Genomic DNA, 20156 nt, shown 5'->3' on the forward strand with positions numbered 1-20156 from the left:
AGCCTCAAAGCTCGAACTCAAAACCCCCACCCAGACCCAAACACGTAGACATTGCCGTCCCCAAACCGAAACCAAAGCCAAACCATCGGCAGCTTGAACTCAAGGCGTAGCCAAGTGAGACTCCAGTTCTTTGAACATGTTGCGCCTGGTACAGTGGAGACTCTGGGAATTTATAATCTTTAAAAGTTCCATTTAATTTGGAATTTATAATCTTTAAAAGTTCCATTTAATTGGGTTAACTTTTCCATTCACTTAGAGATATATCTTTCGAAAAACTTCTAAACAGTATTTTTTATTGTTACTGAGATAAAAGATAGTTTTAATCACTAAACATTGTTCAAAACTTAGTAAGAATATTAAAACGTTACATATAGTATAGTGTCTACATTTCTGATAAGTCAATTCTTTAAATTTAATTTCTTTACAACCCAAAGATAAACTGGAAACGACTTGTGTTTTCAACACATTGTAACTATATTCCAAAGAAAAGATAAGATAAAACCAAAAGGTAGTAATAAGTTATATAACCATTTTCTAATAATTAATATTTAAATATTCATTTTTTAAAATTTAAGTCTCAAATGGTTCGATATTTTATTTATTTGGATGTCGAACTCAGTTAATTGTATCTATATTACTTTTTAAAATTTGTACTTAATTAATTAATTGTTTTCAATTTATAAATTGTTAAAAACTTAAATTTTTTCAACGATCTCTCTGTTTATGCATAGTATTTCCCAGAATCTCATAAACAGAGTTCGTCACCGCTTCACGAAGTATCAAAGGCTAGGAATGTGCACACTGTAAGCGCCCCACGAGGAATACTTGGCATATATCAAAAGGCAGGCCCAGCACACTTGTATCTCATTTGGCAAAAGTATCCGAGGGGTGGCGGGCTGTTTGGCATACAGCAAAGTATCTAGCTTTTTAATAGGTTCAAACTGTGGCATGAGTAACGCAGCAGAGAGCAACTTGACTAACAGGCCGCGTGACGTGACGCAAAGTATCTGTGGGATTGCGATTGTGACGGCGGCTGTGGATGTCGGGTGCATGCAGCTGTATCTGTGGCACTGTATCTGTGAGCTGCCTGTTGAGCGGGTGAGCAGCGCCAAAAGTTCATGACGCTGGCTGAGCTTGATTTTCTGGCCATTTTACATGGGGCGATTCCGAGGGGCTGGCAAACAAGCTGCCTTGTTTGCGTCTGTTTTTCTGTGTTTCTGCTTTCTGCTTTCTGCTTTCTGTTTTCCCCGTTTTCTTCTTTCTGTTTTCTTTAGCTGCTTTCTGTTTTTCCGTTTCTGGCTTTTGCCCATTTCGCCTGTGTTTTTGTTTTGTTTGCCGCTGCCGTTGCTGTTGCCCGAGAGTGTGTATGTTTGTTTGTTTGCCTGCCTTTTGTGCGCGCTGGGGGATTACGTAAGGGAATCCCCAACATTTTGCAGCGAGCGCGCGCCAACGCAACTGAAATGAAATGATAACGGGCGGTTGTGGGTGGTCGTGGGGCCGTGGGGTGGCGGGGCGTGGGTGCAATGCATTGAAAAGTGACTACTGACGCTGTTGTTTCGTGCTTTATGCCTGCCCTCCCTCTCGCACCCACAGGGCGCAGCACAAATAATAATGCAAAAAATGTATCTTATAGATACAGCGAAAGGTTCCGAGTGGGGGCGTGGCTGAGTACTACTTCCTTAATTATATATTGCTTCCTTTGAGTCACGATACAAATAAAAAATCACTGCACTTGACGAGATTCTTTCACACTGGTAGATAGGGATATTAGTGCCTCGCCATATGGCAGCTAAGAAACTCGACGTCCTTGAGAATGTTCTGGTAGGAAATATGGATTTGGGATATTTTGGATATTTGACACAGAACTAAAGACGGGTTTGTATGGGGTTTATGAAAAAATATAATTTTAAAGTGAAATATTTGCTTATACTTAGTTAGCCACTTATTGACTTCATAAGTATAATTAAACTTCAAAAATGGATTCTAAAATGTATATAAACAAATGTCATTTAAGCTTTTATATAAGAAGAGTAGATATTGATACATCATATTTTGAGTAAACATTTTGAAAATAATCTTGAAACTGAACCTATTGCCTTGTTGTTTGAGGAAAGTCTACAGGAATTCTGACAATGGTTTTGGCCAAGTCCGAAGTTCTTGGTATTTCGCTGGCCCATTTTCGAGCTCAAGTTTAATTTGAATAATTAACAAGGAATTCCACTTACTGCCTCGGCCGCTGCCCTTGCGTCGCGCCATTTTGCCCTCCTACGAGTTGAGTGTCCTGTTTTTCTGCGCTTTTCCGAGTGTCCGTGTGTCCGTGTGTCCGCGCGGCCCTCGGCCTCTCACATGGGACAACTGCTGGAAATTAGGATCCTTGCGCTTGACTGATGTATATTTAATCAGTGGCCGCCCAGCTGGCACGCCCACTGGCGACACTGGCTTGTTTGTACGGCAGGGCGACAACAACAGAGCATGTACGTGTGTGTGAGCGTCCTTGACGCACACAATGACAGGCGTCCTTGTTTGCCGGAGAGCGTGTGTGCGCTGGTGTGCGTGTGTGTGGCCTGGATCCCGGTTCACTGGTATTTGCCAACTAGACAAACAGCGGAGCCAGGGCGTCCAAGTTGCTGGTATTATCCTGATGTGCCCTCTGCCTGTCGACCTGGTGGCGATTGCAATCCGCTGGCGGGCATCGCTGCTATCCCTGCGAGCCGTGCCTATCCGTATCCTGGTTCGCCGCAAAAGTGCTGTGTAAATCCATGGGGGGTATCCTCTGGCTGGTAAAGTACTAAGAAATGTTTTTGATATGCCTTTCTTGCTCGGTGTGTTCCCCGTTTCTGCTGCGGTAGACTCGCAGACCCTGCGTAGACGCTATTTTCGAAACTAATTCGCGCGCGCGGCAAATTCTTTCAGAAACTATCTATGTATCTATGTATCTTTGTATCTGCCTTATCAACTACATCTCACTTTATACTCAGCTCCGTTCGAAATATGCATTATATGGCTGTTGCGGAATCTATTAATAAAACGCTCGTGTGTTCACCGTGCGATTTGCGTTGCGACTCGATTTGATTTGATTTTATTTGATTTAATTTTACTTCGATTTGTTGCTGGCTTTTTTGCGCATTTACCGAGAATTGCGAGAAGCGCGCGAAAACGAGAGGCGTGCGTCGACGTCGGCGTTCACGGACAAACAGAGCCAGCGAGACTCCGCTGGGCCCCCAAGACCCCCAAATGAGCTCTCTTGCGGCGCAGAAATGAGCTGGTAAGAGCGCGCCAAGGGGCTTTCAACTGGCGCTGCCTTCCGCTTCGGTTGAACGTCCGCCGTTCAACCTGTCTGTTTACCTTTTTTCTTTTCTCGCACGAAGAGAGCAGAAGAGACGGGCCCTGTTGGCCAAGAGCAGCCACCTTATCAAAGGCACCCACACAGTGACGGTTGTGTGTGGCCAGAGCTTGAATGCCAATTGCCGCCGCTCTAGATAAGGGTTAATACTTGGGCTTTGTGCGACTTTAGCACTGATAAATCAGACCCCCAGGGATTTTCATTGCAATTCATTTGATTATCTTCACTGCTGATAAGCAGGACTAAAACTGGCAACAGGCTGAAAGTATGCAACACTTTTTGGAGTCTTGTCTGTAAAATACTTTCAAAACATGTAAAAAACAATAAATGCACTGAAAATTTTAACTCTTAGAAAGTGTTTAAAAGTACATTATTTTTTTTTTTTGATTTATATAAAATTTACTTTAAATCATATTAAATTATATATTAGTCGTTGGTATTCCAATTTGTAGTACTACTAAGCAGTGTTGACACTTTTATTGATGCACTTTTATAAAATATATATATATATAATATACTTAATTTTAAATATTAAAATATTTTTTTTGATTGTACAGAGTAGTAACAAATAAAGTAACAAGTAAATAAAAGTATAGTCCAATGTATTATAATTTTTTAGAGGCAGCCTTATAGATATCATTGCTAGGTTACCTAATGAAGGAGCTATATCAGCATTTTTAGTATTTAAACATTTTTATAAAATATATAAACTAAATTTATAAAATTGAAATTTTTTATTTTATTGTATAGTGTAGTTTTATACTTAATTGCTAGGTAATCTAATTTAGGAGGAATATCACAACTTTTGTAGTCCCTTAAATTTAAATTTTTTGCTTCTTTCGTTTAGGATTTATTTTAGTAATTCTATTTTTTATTCAGTTTCTCAGCTTATAATACTTTATTTTTAAATTTAAACATCTTTTTAATAAACTAAAATATACACTGATATAAAATATATGGCCTAAACATTTTAAAAGTAAAATAAAACGTCTTAAACAGCATCATTCCAAAATTGTGTGATTTGTTTTCTTTTTTTTGCACCTAAAACTTTTGCCACTTTAATTTTTAGTACATAATTTTTCATTTAAAACTTTTATAATATTAAAGATCGTTTCCTTGGGATGTCATGTATTTATGTATTTTTCCGTCAGAGCAATTGCTGTAACCTCTTTTTCTTCAATTGAACTCTTTGACAACTTTATTGTGCTGGTGATAACCGACTGGGCTTCACCGAAGCCGAATAAAAAAGGTGTCCCAGGCGGTGGCACTGCCATTATTGTTTCCGATCCATTGCAGACAGACGCTGTGGGCCCAGTCAAAAGCTGTTCAGGCCGAAACGCCTCGCTACGCCCGGTGTCAGAGGGCTGAAATTAAATGCTGTGCGTGAAAATATAAACAAAAAAGCAGCGAAAAACATTGAAGACGTCGAGTGGATGGGTGACAGCTGTGAGAACTCTCAGCCGGGGTGACAAGCAAAAGGCGTGGCCTTGAGCCTCGTTTACAGAGCCGGCACCACCCACTCCCCCCCATTTTAATTCCATACGAGCAGATGCACGCCGTGCTTCAACGCTTTTCAATAAAAGGCTGCTCCTATGCTTTTTTGGGAAAATTTCACAAATCATTGGCACTTATTAGGGCCCACTCTAATCGCATCACTCATCCTTGGAGTGAACCCACCCACCCCGACTTTATATAGTGCAATCCATCGTCAATGAAAACGAATATGTATGTGCGGGCGAACAGCTGAGTTTTGTTTACAATTTCCCTTGGCGGGCGCAGGCGCCGTCAGCCGGCTAGAAAGCTTTCCAGTTCCAGTGCGAAAGTACTTCGAAACTGGAAGCTGGAAGCTGGAAGGCGGGGAAATTCGAAAGGCCGAGCACTTTGGCGCCAAATCAGCCTCGTGCCTCGGCATTTCACTTGCAGTCGGCGATTTGCAGAGCGCGTGAAAGGATCAGAATGCGGATCGAGTACGCCGGTTTTTGCGAAAAGTTGCCAACAAATTGTTGAACAAAAAATTAAAAAAAAATTAAATTTCAAATATCTGTTTATCGATACATACCCGTGTTTATTTACCAACTAAAATGTGAGCACAGCAGTTCCAAGCAATTAAACCCACAAAGGAAACAGAACGCAAATGTGAGTGCGCCATAAAATTAACGCTCAATTCTCAGCAAATAAAAACAACATATATAATAGTTGGCTTGAAGAAGACACAAGAAACAAAATAATTTTGTCAATAAAAACTCGCTAAATAATAAATAAAAATAATATTTTTTGCGTAAACAGGAAAGCCTGCTCATTGGAGCATTATTCAAGGGGAAAAAATGTAATTAAAAAACATTTATATTTAAATTGGCCAAACGAATTAAATAAGTACCGAGTAATTGTTTAATGTTAAGTACCTATCTTGGCTCTAAAAATTCTTATTTTTTTGTTTTATTTAATTACACTCAACCCACTTGTCAAATATCCCCATAATTGGCTTCTCTGAACTTTTTGCCTCGCATTTCTCTGCCTGCCCACAAAGGGTTCGATTCAATGATAAATTGGTTTAATTTCGACCCTTCAGAATAAACATAATGAGACACAATTTCAGGAATGCAAAAGGTGCGCAAAGCAAAGTGTTTCCCCGGAATGGTCCTTGAATCTCCGTGCGAAATAGTCGGTGTAATGTAAAGAGGACAACAAATATGTTGTATTTTTCGTAGAATTGGTACTATGCTAATATAAGTTTCAGAAAAGGGCAAGGTTAAATGTAAAGGTTGCACCTTACCTAAGTTCGTTTTCATTTGAACTTTTAATGATTCTTAGAAGCAGCAAATAATAGCAAATAAGTGCGGGATTTGGAAGTTTGATGTGAACTTGGTAAAGTTTGTTTTCACTTCCTAATTAAAAGTAACGTGCTGAACCCTTTTCCGAATTCCCAAGGGCGAGCCAATTAAATGAGCTTTATTTTTGTCATCACTTTTGGCTGATAAAAGGAAGAAAAAAGAAATTGTTGCACATGCCCAACGGTCTGCTGGTAAATGGAGGCAAACTATTTGCGGACACGGATGCCCACGAAAAGGACCAACTGGTCCCGAGCCGCAAATTCCGGCCTTTGAATGCCTGCTGTTAAATGTTCTGTATTTAATTGATCATATGCATAATTTATGGAGTCTTGCGGGCGCTGGGGGTTCAATGGCAGTCTGGGGATGTGTATACTTGACCACGCTTTGGGCCAAAAGGGAATTCGAGCGAACACGAAATATCAATCTGCAGGCGGAAATCCAACCACAATAGGAAATTGATGCCGTACCCATCGCAAGGGTACCCAAAAAGCTAAACCACAGTTGGCAGGGGCTACATGGATCACCATTCGTGTGGCTGCTGCTTGTGGAATGCTTAAGTTGTATTTATTGCGAGTTTGTGGCGCCGCCATTGTGGGCACATCAAAGTAACACGCTCCGAACATAAAAGAATGAATTAAACGTAGATGAAAAATTCACCCGAAAAAAAAATATGTCAGACAATTCGGAAATGGAAAGTGGGACTCTTTTTTATCGCAATGGCGCCAGCAGCCCACAGCTCGTATCCCAAAGATACACCAGCATGAGGTGACATCGCTGCTGGATGGTTTTTAATAAGTCGAGCCTGGCGGCACGCCATGTGGCATTTTAATATTGCATAAAGTGCGAGGCTGGTCATCTAAGGACTTCATTATCTCAAATTACCCAGGGCACAGTCTGAATTAAATAAATAATGCTTGCATGACGCTTGTGCTTACGCAGCAAGCATATAAATCCCAATTGGTTTGCCTTAAATTTGGGCATTAAAACTTCAAGACAGCCTGGACAATTTATGTGCTGGCAGTGGCCAGGAGTTAATTAGCCAGGCCAGAAGGACTTAAAGTTTCGGCCAGGTTCAATGATTGCTTTCCGTCATCGGCACAAAGGCCATCGAAGGGATTTGTCTCATTAGGCGGCTTCCTGCTGTGTCATTTAACTTCCCCGAACTACAGGGGCACTGACAGCCGTGAGTAATCAGTTCGGGGGCCAGGAAATATTGGCACGCATAATTGTGAGGAAATGGTTTGACATGTAATTAAGTAATCCCAGCCTTGTAGAATCCCTCTATAATAGCATTGAAACAGACAATGTCTAATAACAGGGCAGGCTCAACATTCTCCCTAATTAATACTCTTAGGAATTATTGTGTATTCATATTCAGATTTAACTTTAAGATATTTTCTTTTTATTTGGAGTCAGTTACATGTGATTAATTTAAAAGTATCTGAAATAATGATGAAGACCCACGCCTTTTTTTACATATTAAATATTATCCAATTGCATTTTGCATTTTAAATGTGATAGATTAAAAAAATAGGGGCTAAAAACTCGTGACTTAACTTTTTTTGCGCATCAAACAATATCAGTTTCAGAGAAAAATTTAAAATGTAATAAACGGATTTTTGATGGCACTGTACAAATCGAAACAAGGGTTTCCCTTCTAGGTTTAAGTAAGTGATTTAAATTGATTTTTGCTTCCTGCCTTCTGTTTTGCATCTTAGCTCGAGTGTAATCGATCCTCTTGAAGATGCCTTCGAGTGGAATGAGGGGATTTTTGTTTTAGCCCCGCACACGGCTGTTTAAAACGCATGAAGTAAAGTCAGTCAATATATTTTTTTTGGTAATCCGTGTCTTGAAATGATTTTAAATCCCTAATTTTTAGCTGCATTGTCACTAATTGCTCCATTTTCAAACTGTTTTTCGCTTGAATGGATATATTTTTCCGGTACCGGTTAAATAAATAACTTGTTTGCTCTTCTGAAAAACACTTAGCATCTTTTTTCCATTCCCGCATTTTTGATTCGGCTGGCTGCTCTTCAACAAGGCGCTGAGTGCACAGAGTAAACAATAAACAATTTTCGAGGTTTTCGGCAGATGTCTGTGTACATAACAACACCCACCCGCACTGCCTGAGACAACCATCCACCGCCCACCGCCCACCAATCCAAAACCCACACCCGGCGTCTCCAAAAACAATACGAGCACATAGTAGTGAATCTCTCGAGATTCCGCGTGGTTTCCTTTGGGCCTGTCCAACGCGTGGCGCTTTTCCTCGGCATTTTTCGCTGAATAGTCCACTGCTCTTCTCCAATTTGCTGCTTTTTCGGGCATTGCTTTAAGGTTGAAGGTTAATTTATGGATATGTCGAAAGATTTGGCATTGTTGGACCCCACTCTGCTAGCCAATTTACCTGAGTCAGGGATAAATAAAAAAGCATACCAAAAAATTAATGTTTTTTCTTAGGTAAAATGTTCGAAGATTCGATACCCTCTGTTTGGAAAGTGTCAAAAGATATTTATCTTAAAACAAAACTTGTTTCTACTGCGTTACATAAAACTACGGCTACACTGGCAATGTGCTGTTATTGTTCTCAAAACTGGCCACACTATTTACGTGTATAACAAAACTTGTTGCACCTAAAAAGGTTTAAAGTGAATTAATAAAAAACCTACTGGCTTTTATCTAATTGAACCGATGCAAACCCCTTTAGTCACTTTACTGCAACTATTAACATTTTCTAACAACCAATTTGGTTATTTGATTCCTTGAAACCGATACACCCCACGAAAAAACGTTCTGAATATTTAAACATAAAAGTGGTGTGCTGTAGCACCCAATTTCAGAGGAGCAATTTTATTTATTGTCCATTTTAGACGCTCACCTTTTTGGCTAGGGTCTCAGGTGGGGCAGCGTTTGAACTTTGCAAGGCGTTTATTTGTTGTTCCTGCCGTTTTCACCTTATTCAATTGTGGCTGCTTTTTTTACCGATGAATTTTCGCTGTTTTATTGGTGCGTGCTGGCATTCATTAGCATTGAATGTCTAGCCGTCTGAAGTTGGCGTATAAATTGTCTAACGGGGCCGGCGGCCATTGATAATTGTACTTTATGGCCAGCGGATCTCTTCTGCCAAGTGGTCATTTCTATTTTTGGTGGGAGTGGAGAAAGTCAAGTATTCGGTTTCCAACAAAAAGGACATTACCAAATGACCATTACTCAGCAGAAATATGTAATGATAAAGAGAAAAAAGAGACCAAATTGACTACCATTTCTCCCCACCTCCTCGTCAATTTTCCGGTTTTTCTCAACTCACTGAATTGACTTTTCAGCTTGGACCATCACTTCGTGCCACTTCGATTCGTTGGCAGAGCCCTCGCATTAGGGCCAATGCCATTTGTCGCTTTCAATGCGTATACGCAGTGTGGGCCTTCAAAGTTTCTCGAGACCCAAATCACATTGAATGCCTGTCATCGTGGCATTACTCAAAACTCGGCCAAACAAAGAGGTTCACTCGGTTCAGACCATCTCAAACCAGGCACTTTTCCATAATTCCAGAGCTGGGATCATAGTTTGCATCACTTCATTTGAGCCACACATTTGCTGCTTCTTTTTACGACCCTCTATCTCGATATGTTTTAGGGGGCGTTAAAAACGACGTGACGGAAATTTGAAATTTTAAGCTGAAAGGTTGCAAACAAGGAGTGAAAAGTGAAAATATTTGGGGAAGGGCTTAAGCTGCTAACAGTCGGCTCTGCACATTCCCTTTAACAAAATGGTTGCTATTGTAGTTGATGGCAATTGTAATTTCCATACTTTCAAAATGCTTTAAGCGGAATTTCATGTTATGTTATGAGTGCTCCAGCAAGCTGCTTAGCAAAAATGTTTTTTGTTGCCATTTATTTGGTTATTATTCATAAGCTTTAGTTTGCAAGTGAAGGCTAATATATTTAGCAAGAAACTAAAAATTGTACTTATTTTTCTGCTTTTAAGAAAAGTTGAAAACTTTCTTCTTTTCCTCGCAAACTTTCCTTTGTTCCGACTAACTTTTGAATTGAAACAATAGCCGTTCAATTTCACCATTTGCTAAGTATGTTCCGGCCAACAAGTCGTTTGTCTAGCCTCTAACGAACCTCAACCATGTTTCCCGGAGAGATGTGCTTTCACCGGATGCCAGGACCCATTTTACAGCGTCAGTTTGATTTATGCGAGTGTGTTATGTGCACGTTCCTCTCGGGCCAGGCACTCACTAGACCATCGCCGGCTACTGTTCTAATTGAAAGCAACCATTTGGCAGGACTCGGGGCCCGTGGGTGTTTTCAATGAAGATAAATGGCCAGAGTTCATGCACAAATTTGCAAGATTCAAGCCGACAGTCTAAGGCGTCGAAAAGTGTTTGTGGCGCTCGGTGGCTCTCAAAGATTCATAATTACAGGAAATTCCCAGCAGCAGGGTGAAGTTCTTTTTAACCTAATAGATACGTTTTTTTCCTCGAAAAATATTATCTTCCATTAGGGAAAACTTAAACAAGTGGCTTTGCAAAGTTTTAAACTTTTCATCTATTTAAAGATCTATACTAGTTGTGCTGAAATTCTTAGTGCTAGGGGTCTGTCCTAGGTTTTTTTTAATGTATAAAGTATAGTATTGATTTTATTGACGGTGTATATGCCAGATTTGTTCAATAAATGGCCTTTTAAAAGTCAAACGATGGCTGAGCCGCAGCGTAGCTCCCGGGCAAAGTGCATATTGTTTTTCAATCATCCATACTTAAGTCTCTGCGTCTTTTTTTCAGGAGAAATGTGTGAAATGCGTAGGGAAATGAGATGGAAGTAGGTCAGGCTGGACAGGATAGATAGATATTAATGTAAATAGATTGGCCACTTATTGTGTGTTTACCTGACCTCGGTTATAAAATGGAGTCCATGCCGAAAACCAGGGGTAACTTCGGTCTGTTTTTATAATCAAAGGTGAGAACCATTTGGTCAGCAGTTCACACAAGTGCTGACCAAAATTTTATTTTATTCAACTATGAACCCGGCCCTTAGCCACGTGGCTGTTTATTTAGTTATTTGCTGCCCTGGAGCTCTTATCTTTAATTACACTCCGAGGGGGTGGTCCGTTTTGCCAGGGTTTTTATGTTCTTAGCCCTATGTAACGCCCCAGAAACCCATTGACAGCTGGTTGTTTACATCGAGATAGGTAAATGCGATTTTTGTTAAATTCAGAACAACTCTCCAAGGCTTTGTCTGCCCTTTAATGGAGTGTTGTTAGCACACCCCTTTCAATTAGTTTCAACGTAGTTTTGCAGAGCTTTTAGTTGGCTAAAAACGTGGCTGTAGATAACATTGAATTGCATTTCTATAGCTACGCAGATTTTTCTCGTTTCTTGCAAGCGGATACACTGAATTTTTTAAACTGGTTGACTAAAAAATTCAGTTATATACAAACGGTGTACAAGTGAGATTTTTAAAATAAGCTAAAAAAAAGACTGGCTGTTGAGCTGGGAAAAAATTATAATTAAAAGTAATTAAGCAACTAAATGAAATAATAAATTCTGAGAACGGTGTATTGACAGACATCACATAAACAAAAAATATTAACCAGTACTTTAAATGTTTATTTATTTGTTGTAAGGGTAATGGGTTGGGAATAATAAACTCTTACTTCGAGCTTACCACTGACTTTTTTGTGTGTATGATAGAGTTAAAGTCAAAGAAAACTAACGAGGGCTGTTGCCAGGAGAACGCTCATTACTAATGAAACATTTTAAGTACCGCCAGCTTGATTGAAATCCATTAGTTTGATGAACTGAACTGCGAAAGATGTCCTTTGTAAACTACAATTAATTGCCAGTATTTGTGGGTGATTTTATTTATAGCTCAAGGTCAAGTGGGCGGGGAGTAGACCTCAAAGGGCAGGAACAGAACAAAGAACTTATCACCTTATACTTTGGCCTGATTTTGGCCTCAGCCGAAGTGTTGTCCTGAACTTTGGCCAACTTAGCACAAATGGTATCTTGAGCAATTAATTAGGGAAATAGGAGAGCTCTGGCAAAATGGACCATAATGTCTTTCGTGTAAAAGTTGCCACTCGTCGATTTATTATTCCTCTGAACTCAAATCGACAAAGTTTTGCCCCAGCACGTGCCACGAGATGGTTTATTTTGTATTTTGTTTGTATTTTTCAAAAATACAAAATTTCCCGTCAGTTTGGATTTGACTCTCATCGCGTGTGGAAGAAAATTCAGCTCCGTCCGAAACTGCGAAAACATAAATGTATATACACAAAAATAAATAAGCTCTCATTCATACCCACTCATGTCTATTGGCGATCTGCTGGATAAGTTTTAAGTGATTGAAATACTGCCCCGCGCTTTGACAGCCCGAGGGAAATGGGATGCAAAATAAATAAATGTGCCTTTTGGCATATCAAGTGATTGCTTGTACAAGTGTTAAATAAAAGCTGAAATTGAGCAATACATTTCGGTTTTATTTCTGTGCCAATGGTTGCTATTCGAAATTCCGTTGCCCCCTTGCGCGCAACTTAATTCGTAGCAAAAATTTCAACATTTTCGTAGAGCAATTGTAAACAAATTTATAAATATGCTCATCCAATTTGGTTTATGGGCCTTTTGCTAGAATTTGTTGGAGCACACAATCATACAGAGTGGAATTTCCAGCACGATCTGTACTTTTGTTTAGCTGAATTTCAAATGAAACAAATTACGTTAAAGTTGCAAGCGCACTTGGTAAGTTCAATTGTGCATTTTCCATATGAACAAATTTGATATCTACCTTTTAATAAATATAAATGTTTTAATTGGTTTTCCAATTATGTGGTTTTTGAATATATAAATTTGAAGGAACAAACAATTTTATAGATGAATTAAAAGATAATATTCATCACATTTTCATCAGAATATTTTGCACTGCAGAATTATTTTGTTTGGTCCAGTGAAAATGCAGGAAAATCCTTCGGTTCTTTTGGTTTTTTTCATATTTTCTCGACTTAATTGAAAAGTGGCGTATTCACCTGGTTTTTCTAAGCTCACCACATAGGTGGGATATAGAGAAAGAAAGAGGATAGTGAAGCTAAGGCAACTGGCTTAAATGTGGTTGAGCATGTTTGCAAAGGACTGGCTTCTATTATTTTCGCTAGAGACCTGCAGATTCAGTCAGATTCTAAAGGTGACTTGGCGAAATCCCCATTAAGCCACAGAAAAGCGCACGAAGTGAACACTTGAACATAATGAAATGAAACAAAATTAACATCGCAAAGCGTTAAGTGCCGTCGAACCCCGCGATGATGATGATATGGGGGTGGTGCCGGCTTGCCAACGGAAATGTTGCCAACTTTTACGGTGCCAAGGACCTCGGGATGCCTTTGCATCGTTTGCATAATTTTCCACGGCGAACTGTCAAAGAGGGCTATGCGTTTTGTTGATTTTCCCGGGATGCGTCCTGGGCTGCGCATGCCAAGAAAAGCCTGGCCCAGGGCAAAGAGCAGCTGTTCTTAATATTTGACTGGCTTCTTAACAACTTGGTAATTAAACCAATTTAATCAGCTAGCTGTTATGATGCTCCCTTGTCTATGCCAACTTGGCAGACGAAATGTAAACACGACGAAGGTTATTTTTCTGATTTAATTATGCCCACTTAGCCTGTGCAGGGTTAATCGTCTCGGGCTTTAATAATTTTAAAAGCACAATGCTGCATCGACGATTAAATCCAGCTGTCCTTTAAAGAGTAATTTCCTATTTCAGGCTATTATTTTGCACAAATTAAGGCGCAATAAAAGACGAGGGCTGGATGAGTAAGCAAAATGCTCGCCACATTACAAGGATGAGGGCGTCCTGGCACGCAATTGTTAATCCATCCCGTTGGCCTTTCTTTAGAGCCTTGTTATTTATTGCGTCTCCTTGAAGGCACCTTTAATTTGATCATGACTGTGCATTACGCAGGCCTTTGTTGTTGCCAACTTGACGGATTACATGCAAAGTAATCGGTTATGCCATCAAATAGATGGCGAGTTCGGCAATATAAAATATAGGATACATAGACATCAAAATGTTCCGATTGGACGTATAGCAACTGCTTGAAAAATTAAAAAATAATTAATTAATTGAATAATTAAAAAATTAAAAACAATAAGGTCGCTGCGTGGATCAGTAAACTTCAATCAGCAAGTGCTGAGAAATGTTAGGCACCAATAAGTAGGATACAACCCACCACCTAATTCAGCGGATGGATAGGATGAGCCACGTTCGCGCGAAATTTCACTTTAAGCCAAAGGCCAGGGTTTAAATTACATTTTGTAAGTTAAGTTACCACAAAGATGCTTAACTTGGCCATAAGTAAAGGGCGATTGGCGGAAAGGCCAATGGGATTATGTAATCAAACATAAATCTGAATTCTGCGGAACCATAACTTGGCTGTCATTTGCCAGAAACAAAAAGCTTCAAGTCCCGGGGGTCGACCCAGTTATGGGCGTATCTGATTTATCTGATTTATTTTTCACCGAGCTGCTTTCGCCAGCGAGTGGGTTGTATAACGAATGCTTCTGGTTTCAATGGTTAACTACACAGATTACTGAAAATATCGCTGCTCCGGTGGCGCAAGTAACCCTAGCCGCCTCTGAGTGACCTGCAAAGCTATTTCCCTGATTGCCGTCAAATAGATTATGCAAAGAGCACTCGGAGCGGACGCTCCTTGTGGACATTTTCCGGTAAATCGAGTGGACACTCCCTGACGCATTTTTCCAGATATATTTGTGTCGCAGTGGATACATACCTACCTTTATGATTAATTGGTGTCCAGCGTGGACGAACACGCCGTTTGACAGGTGTCGCCAGGATGTCGGATGCCGCTGTTTTAGCGACCCGCCATAAAAATAAAAGGGGAGCTACTTTGATTTATGGTGGACTATTTCGTGTCTGTCTTTATGGTTGAAATAAAAAAGAACACAGTAGAGGAAATAGAAATGGGAAAAATTCAATAATAAATGGCCCTTTCCTATGACAGTATCTGGGGCTTTAAAGGTCCTGCAGTTAAAGCTGCAAATTTAATTTTTACATACGTTTTTTTCTCACGTCTGAGGCTCTTAATGCAAGGTAAACAATTTATGCAAATACTTGTAATATTCATTCCTTTGCCCTGAACCTTCATTTCAACAGCAAGTCCTGCAAGATGAAATTGAATCTGACACTCAGAAATGTGCCTGTCAGATATGGGAAGGAGAAATTTCACACGCGGGGAAATCTTGGCGGTAGGGAAAGTTTAAAAATGTAAAATTAAGTGCAAACGAGAAATGCATTTCTAGGATTGGCATAGTTAACTAAAAAAAGAACACTTTTAAGGTAAATTAGGTATTATTACTAATAATAATTATGTAAATTAGGAGCAGCAGCTATTATAGATAAAATGTTTAAAATTAATAGCAAACGACAAATGCATTTTTAGGATTTGCAGTTAACTAAAAAAACAACCCTTTTTAGGTAAATTAGGTATTATTACTAATAATAATTACGTAAATTGAGAGCAGCAGCCATTATGGATAAATAATCTAAGCTTTAATAACTATATTGAAATGTAACAACACTGCATTTTAATTAAATATTGATAAGTGGCGTTTGCAGAGAGAGAGAAACATTAAATTAGTTTGGCATCAGGGCAGTACAATTTGAAACACGTATAAGCACCCTACCCAAAGATGCGATATTACTGCTTACTGCAAACTAATTAGTAAAATATTTTAATATCTATGCAGAGGGGGATAAAGTTTTGTCGGCAAAATTAAACTTGACACTTTTGTCAGACATCAAACTTTACCCCAAGTAATTTAGTATTCATGTGTGGACCAAAAATATGTGAACTTTACACAGAGGTCTTTTAAATTAGAGCTGACAGGGACTCGGTATCCAACTTTGTTGAACTGTAACGCCAGTCGCATGGAATTCAATAAAAATGCACTTACAGTTCCCTGACCCAGGCGACAGTTGGCCGTTGGATTTCCAACCGAATGGAGCGGGCCCCAGGATTATGCTAATAATCTCCGTACGCCATTTTCAGACGGGTTCAGCTCGGTTCTCGATTCAGCCTCGCTGCCATCTTTGGACATGTCCTCGTTGGTGTAATTGCAATGATTGTTATTTGATTTTCCCTTTATTAGCCGCTCCTTTACGGTCGTTGGGCCGTGGAACAAAGGACTTATTGTCGAGCAGGCATCAGTTTCGTTTATGGTTATAAGTTACTGGGCTCCGTGAGCCATCAATTTTGATGGCTAAGCCCACGCAGGCACATTTTGGCCGGGCCGAGACGAGCCGAGCCTCAAATGCCGGAAAAACTGTCACCCATCATCGAGGTTAACGTTGCGTGTCCACGGCTCACGCATCTTTGTACATCTCTCCCTTCTGGGGGATCATTATGGCCATCATATACGCACATGCCTGGCAATCTGCTTACCTCGAGAGTTCTTGCGCCAACTTTTCCATTATCCAAGGCGAACAAAAAGTTTGGGTAAATATGGCTCGATACTCGTATCACCTGCTAATCTCCAAAAAGCATTTACCCGCATATTGAATATTTTATATGCGCGGTTTCATAGGGGTTGAGCAGACTGCGTTTGATGATGCGAAAGGATTTTGTTTCGCCCCATGTTTTTTTTAGCATACATTTGGGGGCTGCTTTGTCGGCTCATTTGCTTGTTTTTATTTGTTTAACACAACACTAAATCCATAAATATGCAGCTTTTACTATTGTTCCGACGTAGATTTACATTTCAATTGATTTGGTGTGGGTTTGCGAAAGTTAATAATGAGGAATGAATGATAACTCCATATAATCTCCATAAAACATTATGCTTTTAGCTTACCATATAATTGTGTGAACAAAAGGTTTTCATGCGAGGCACAATTCCGTCGAAATCAATTAATTTCACTTTATTGTTTAAATTTGTTGCCCTGCTCACAATAAGGCTAATGTGCCTGTGTGTACCATAACCCAACAAACCTGTTGGTAGGCAAACGAAGCCATTGACTGATGACTGGTGGCAACTGTCTGATGGTAATTGATATGCCTCCATATGGCGGAAATTTGAATAAAGCACGTGTCCCCCACACTCGGTTATATAGGGGGAGTGTGGGTATTTGTTAAAAACGGGGGTGCGCTAATGTATTACAAATATTTTTGGAGGGATTTAATAATGACTTTTTCAAGCCATTGCCATACAAATTTCATAGTTGTTCTGCGATATTAATAGATACCTTTATTATTATTGGATTTCAACACAAAAACTATGTTGCTAGCGGCGCAACAAATGTATTTAGTTTCTTGACTTTCCTTAGTAAACAAATTTGTGTTGGTTATTTTATAGTCCTCTACCTACCTATGAGCTGGACTTTACTTAACTTGACGACTGAAATGTATATTTACTAGATTTATAAAAATCGTATTAGTTAATTTAAATATAAAATTTTATTTCCCTGACTTATAAAAGTAAACATAAGTGTAATGGGTATTTGATAGTTGATATACTTATAATCTGAACTTCGCTTACTTTTATTACCTTACCTCCTGAAATAGATATTTATCAAAATTCTAAAAATTTATTTGTTACCGAGGAATATATTTTAAAACTTTCAGAAATAATACATTTATATACTTGGTAGTTAGAAGTCAGTATATACTTTTATTTCATTGACTTTCCTTGGCTAACACATTTTTAATGGGTATTTAATAGTCGACCTACCTGTGAGCTGGACTTCACTTACTTTTATTAACTTGGCGCCTGAAATTGATATTTATCAGATTTCTAAAAGTGTTATTTGTTTGTTTGTCTCCCATTTTTTTAGCAGGCTCTTGTGGCGCCATTTATTTGCATAATTAAAGACGTTCGGTTAGATGGTGGGCGCGATTAGGAGTCGTTCAGATGATGCCAGGTAAGTCACGGTCTATTTATATGGGTCTATAATGGGAATGGGGACAGGGGGGCCTAATTTGCAATGCAAATCGAAGCGAATCGATGTAGTTTGAAAGCGGTTAACAAATTTATGCGACTGGCGCATGCGAGAAATCTTTCTCTGTCCCCCAATTGATAGGGTTCGACTTCGTTAGGTTTGCCGCCCAGTTCTCCGCATTCCACTGGGAATTCCTGATCGAGATAGACTTTGTTTTGGCAGCTCAACAGCTGGCGAAGATGCTGGCTCTAAGCCAGTCGTAAAAGCGCTCGTAAAATCCCATTGTCGGGACATAAAGAACCTAGGCGACCACGCAAACAAATTAATTGCCAGGGTCTGCCAATAAACTAGCACAAGCGGAACTAGTAACTATGAACCAATTAAGCAATAATTAGTGCTGCGGTAAGCGAAGAATGTATAGCGCAGGGGATCCATATATGTGTAATTAAAAAAGTTTTTCCCATAGCAGGAGTCGTGCTAAAAAACTTTGTTTGTCGGTTTTGGTTTTAGCAAACGCTCTATTTATTTTAATATGCGCTTTTCAGCAACGTTTTGTTTTGATTGGATTAAGTGAAAAGGTAATTTAATGGACCATATATTAACCGAACAGGTATTACGGATGTAAAAAAGGGGATTTTCATATAATTATAACTTAAAGCTTATAGCACACTTGTTTTTGGTATGTCGAAAAAAAGTTCTTGAATTATATTTTCTACAAATTTTCAAGTTTCTCAAGCCTTAGAAATACAAAACGTGAAAGATATTAATCATTTTCATTAGTATGGTTTTAATTTTTATGTAAACAAAGCAGTGTTAAATAATATTAATTGTGTAAAACCAAATGTGAAAAATTAATAAGCAACTATCACTTAAATTCGTACTATGCAAACCGTGAAAGAAAGCACTCATTAATTATTAATTAAATTATGACTAACGATATATAAATATAATACATAAATAATTACTAATAGTAATTACATAAATTAGAAGCAGCAGCTAAAATTCTGTGGAAAATCCGTCGACACCACTGACTTTTCAGTTGATAAAATTAATAATTTAATTGGAAATGTAATCAATTGTGAAATATCGGCGTAATAGCCCAGCTTGTGTGACTTTATTAAAGCGTAAGTTGAGGATGTGCCTTCAAGTTTCGAGTTTTGGCGAAACATTCCGTCCCTAGGAGCCACATGTGAGGGCCATAAAAACGAGAACGGAAGCGCTGGGGATAAGCACGGTCCATGTCCACATCCATAGGCAACGTTATGAACACGCTTTTACGACCGGGCCCCGCAATTTATTTCACTCGGATGGCCATGGAGTGTTTTCCGCGAGGACAATTTGCATTTCCCCCGGTGCACTTATCTAAAATGCATTTATGACGCGGGCTACGCAAATATGTAATATCGGCGGAGCTTTGCCCTTGCCATTGACATTGGCATTGACTTTAAGCCCCGTGGATCAATGGCGGGGCCTATCGCCAGATAACAATATTGCATCTCTCAAGTGCCCGAGAACAGTCGCTTTTTTGCATAGACTCGAGGGCCAAGCAAACACTCGGGCGTCTTGTGCATCAAAATGAGATTTCGCCGGCGACGATAACTTGGGCGTAGGACTTGGTGTAATCCACTTATCATCAAATTGTCCTTGGGGCAAGTTGCGGGGAAAAGGCGAATGACCAGAAAACTTCTGCTGCGCGATAAGTCACTGGGCTATGAAAACTTTACCCGAACTCAAGTTGGGCAACTTTAGTTGAGCTCTACATCTGCCACCAAAATGTGGCAAACTTTTCTGCACATCCGTTTCCGTCCGCAAAAACTCATCACAGCAAATAACAACTTGGCTTCGCTTTGCGAAATAAATCCTAAAACATAGCATTCAAATGAATTTGGAGCATTTTGTAAATATTTGAAATATGCTACCACAAGCAATGTGAAGTGTTCAAAATAGCAATGTGTTTGAAATGCACTCTCTTTATTTGTGGATTTTATTTGTTGCCGTAGAATTGTTTTTGAATTGCATTTTTTTACAAATGCCATGA

General features: G+C 39.3%; 2 protein-coding genes across 5 annotated transcripts in view; one reads left to right on the forward strand and one right to left on the reverse strand.

Annotated features, from left to right (window-relative positions):
* The window catches only part of LOC108022498 (uncharacterized), a 45459-nt gene extending 42283 nt beyond the window's left edge, over positions 1-3176 (reverse strand). Inside the window, exon 1 of the mRNA XM_017091454.3 lies at positions 2226-3176. Within this exon, the coding sequence (XP_016946943.3) occupies positions 2226-2256 (31 nt within the window). The 5' untranslated portion in view covers positions 2257-3176. The remainder of the gene's footprint in view (positions 1-2225) is intronic.
* A 2102-nt stretch (positions 3177-5278) lies between these two features.
* Positions 5279-20156, forward strand: part of LOC108022823 (G-protein coupled receptor dmsr-1) — a 33011-nt gene continuing 18133 nt past the window's right edge. Inside the window, exons 1-2 of one of the 4 annotated variants that reach the window (XM_044091836.2) lie at positions 5279-5479; positions 18014-18100. The gene's annotated coding sequence lies outside the window, so the exon portion shown is untranslated. Of the gene's footprint in view, positions 5480-12814; positions 12914-17969; positions 18101-20156 lie in introns of those variants that run through there. The other 3 variants (XM_017091966.3, XM_050887436.1, XM_050887435.1) reach the window with 3 other exon arrangements.

The sequence above is a fragment of the Drosophila biarmipes genome, chromosome 2R (genome assembly GCF_025231255.1).
Source record: "Drosophila biarmipes strain raj3 chromosome 2R, RU_DBia_V1.1, whole genome shotgun sequence".
NCBI lineage: Eukaryota > Metazoa > Arthropoda > Insecta > Diptera > Drosophilidae > Drosophila > Drosophila biarmipes.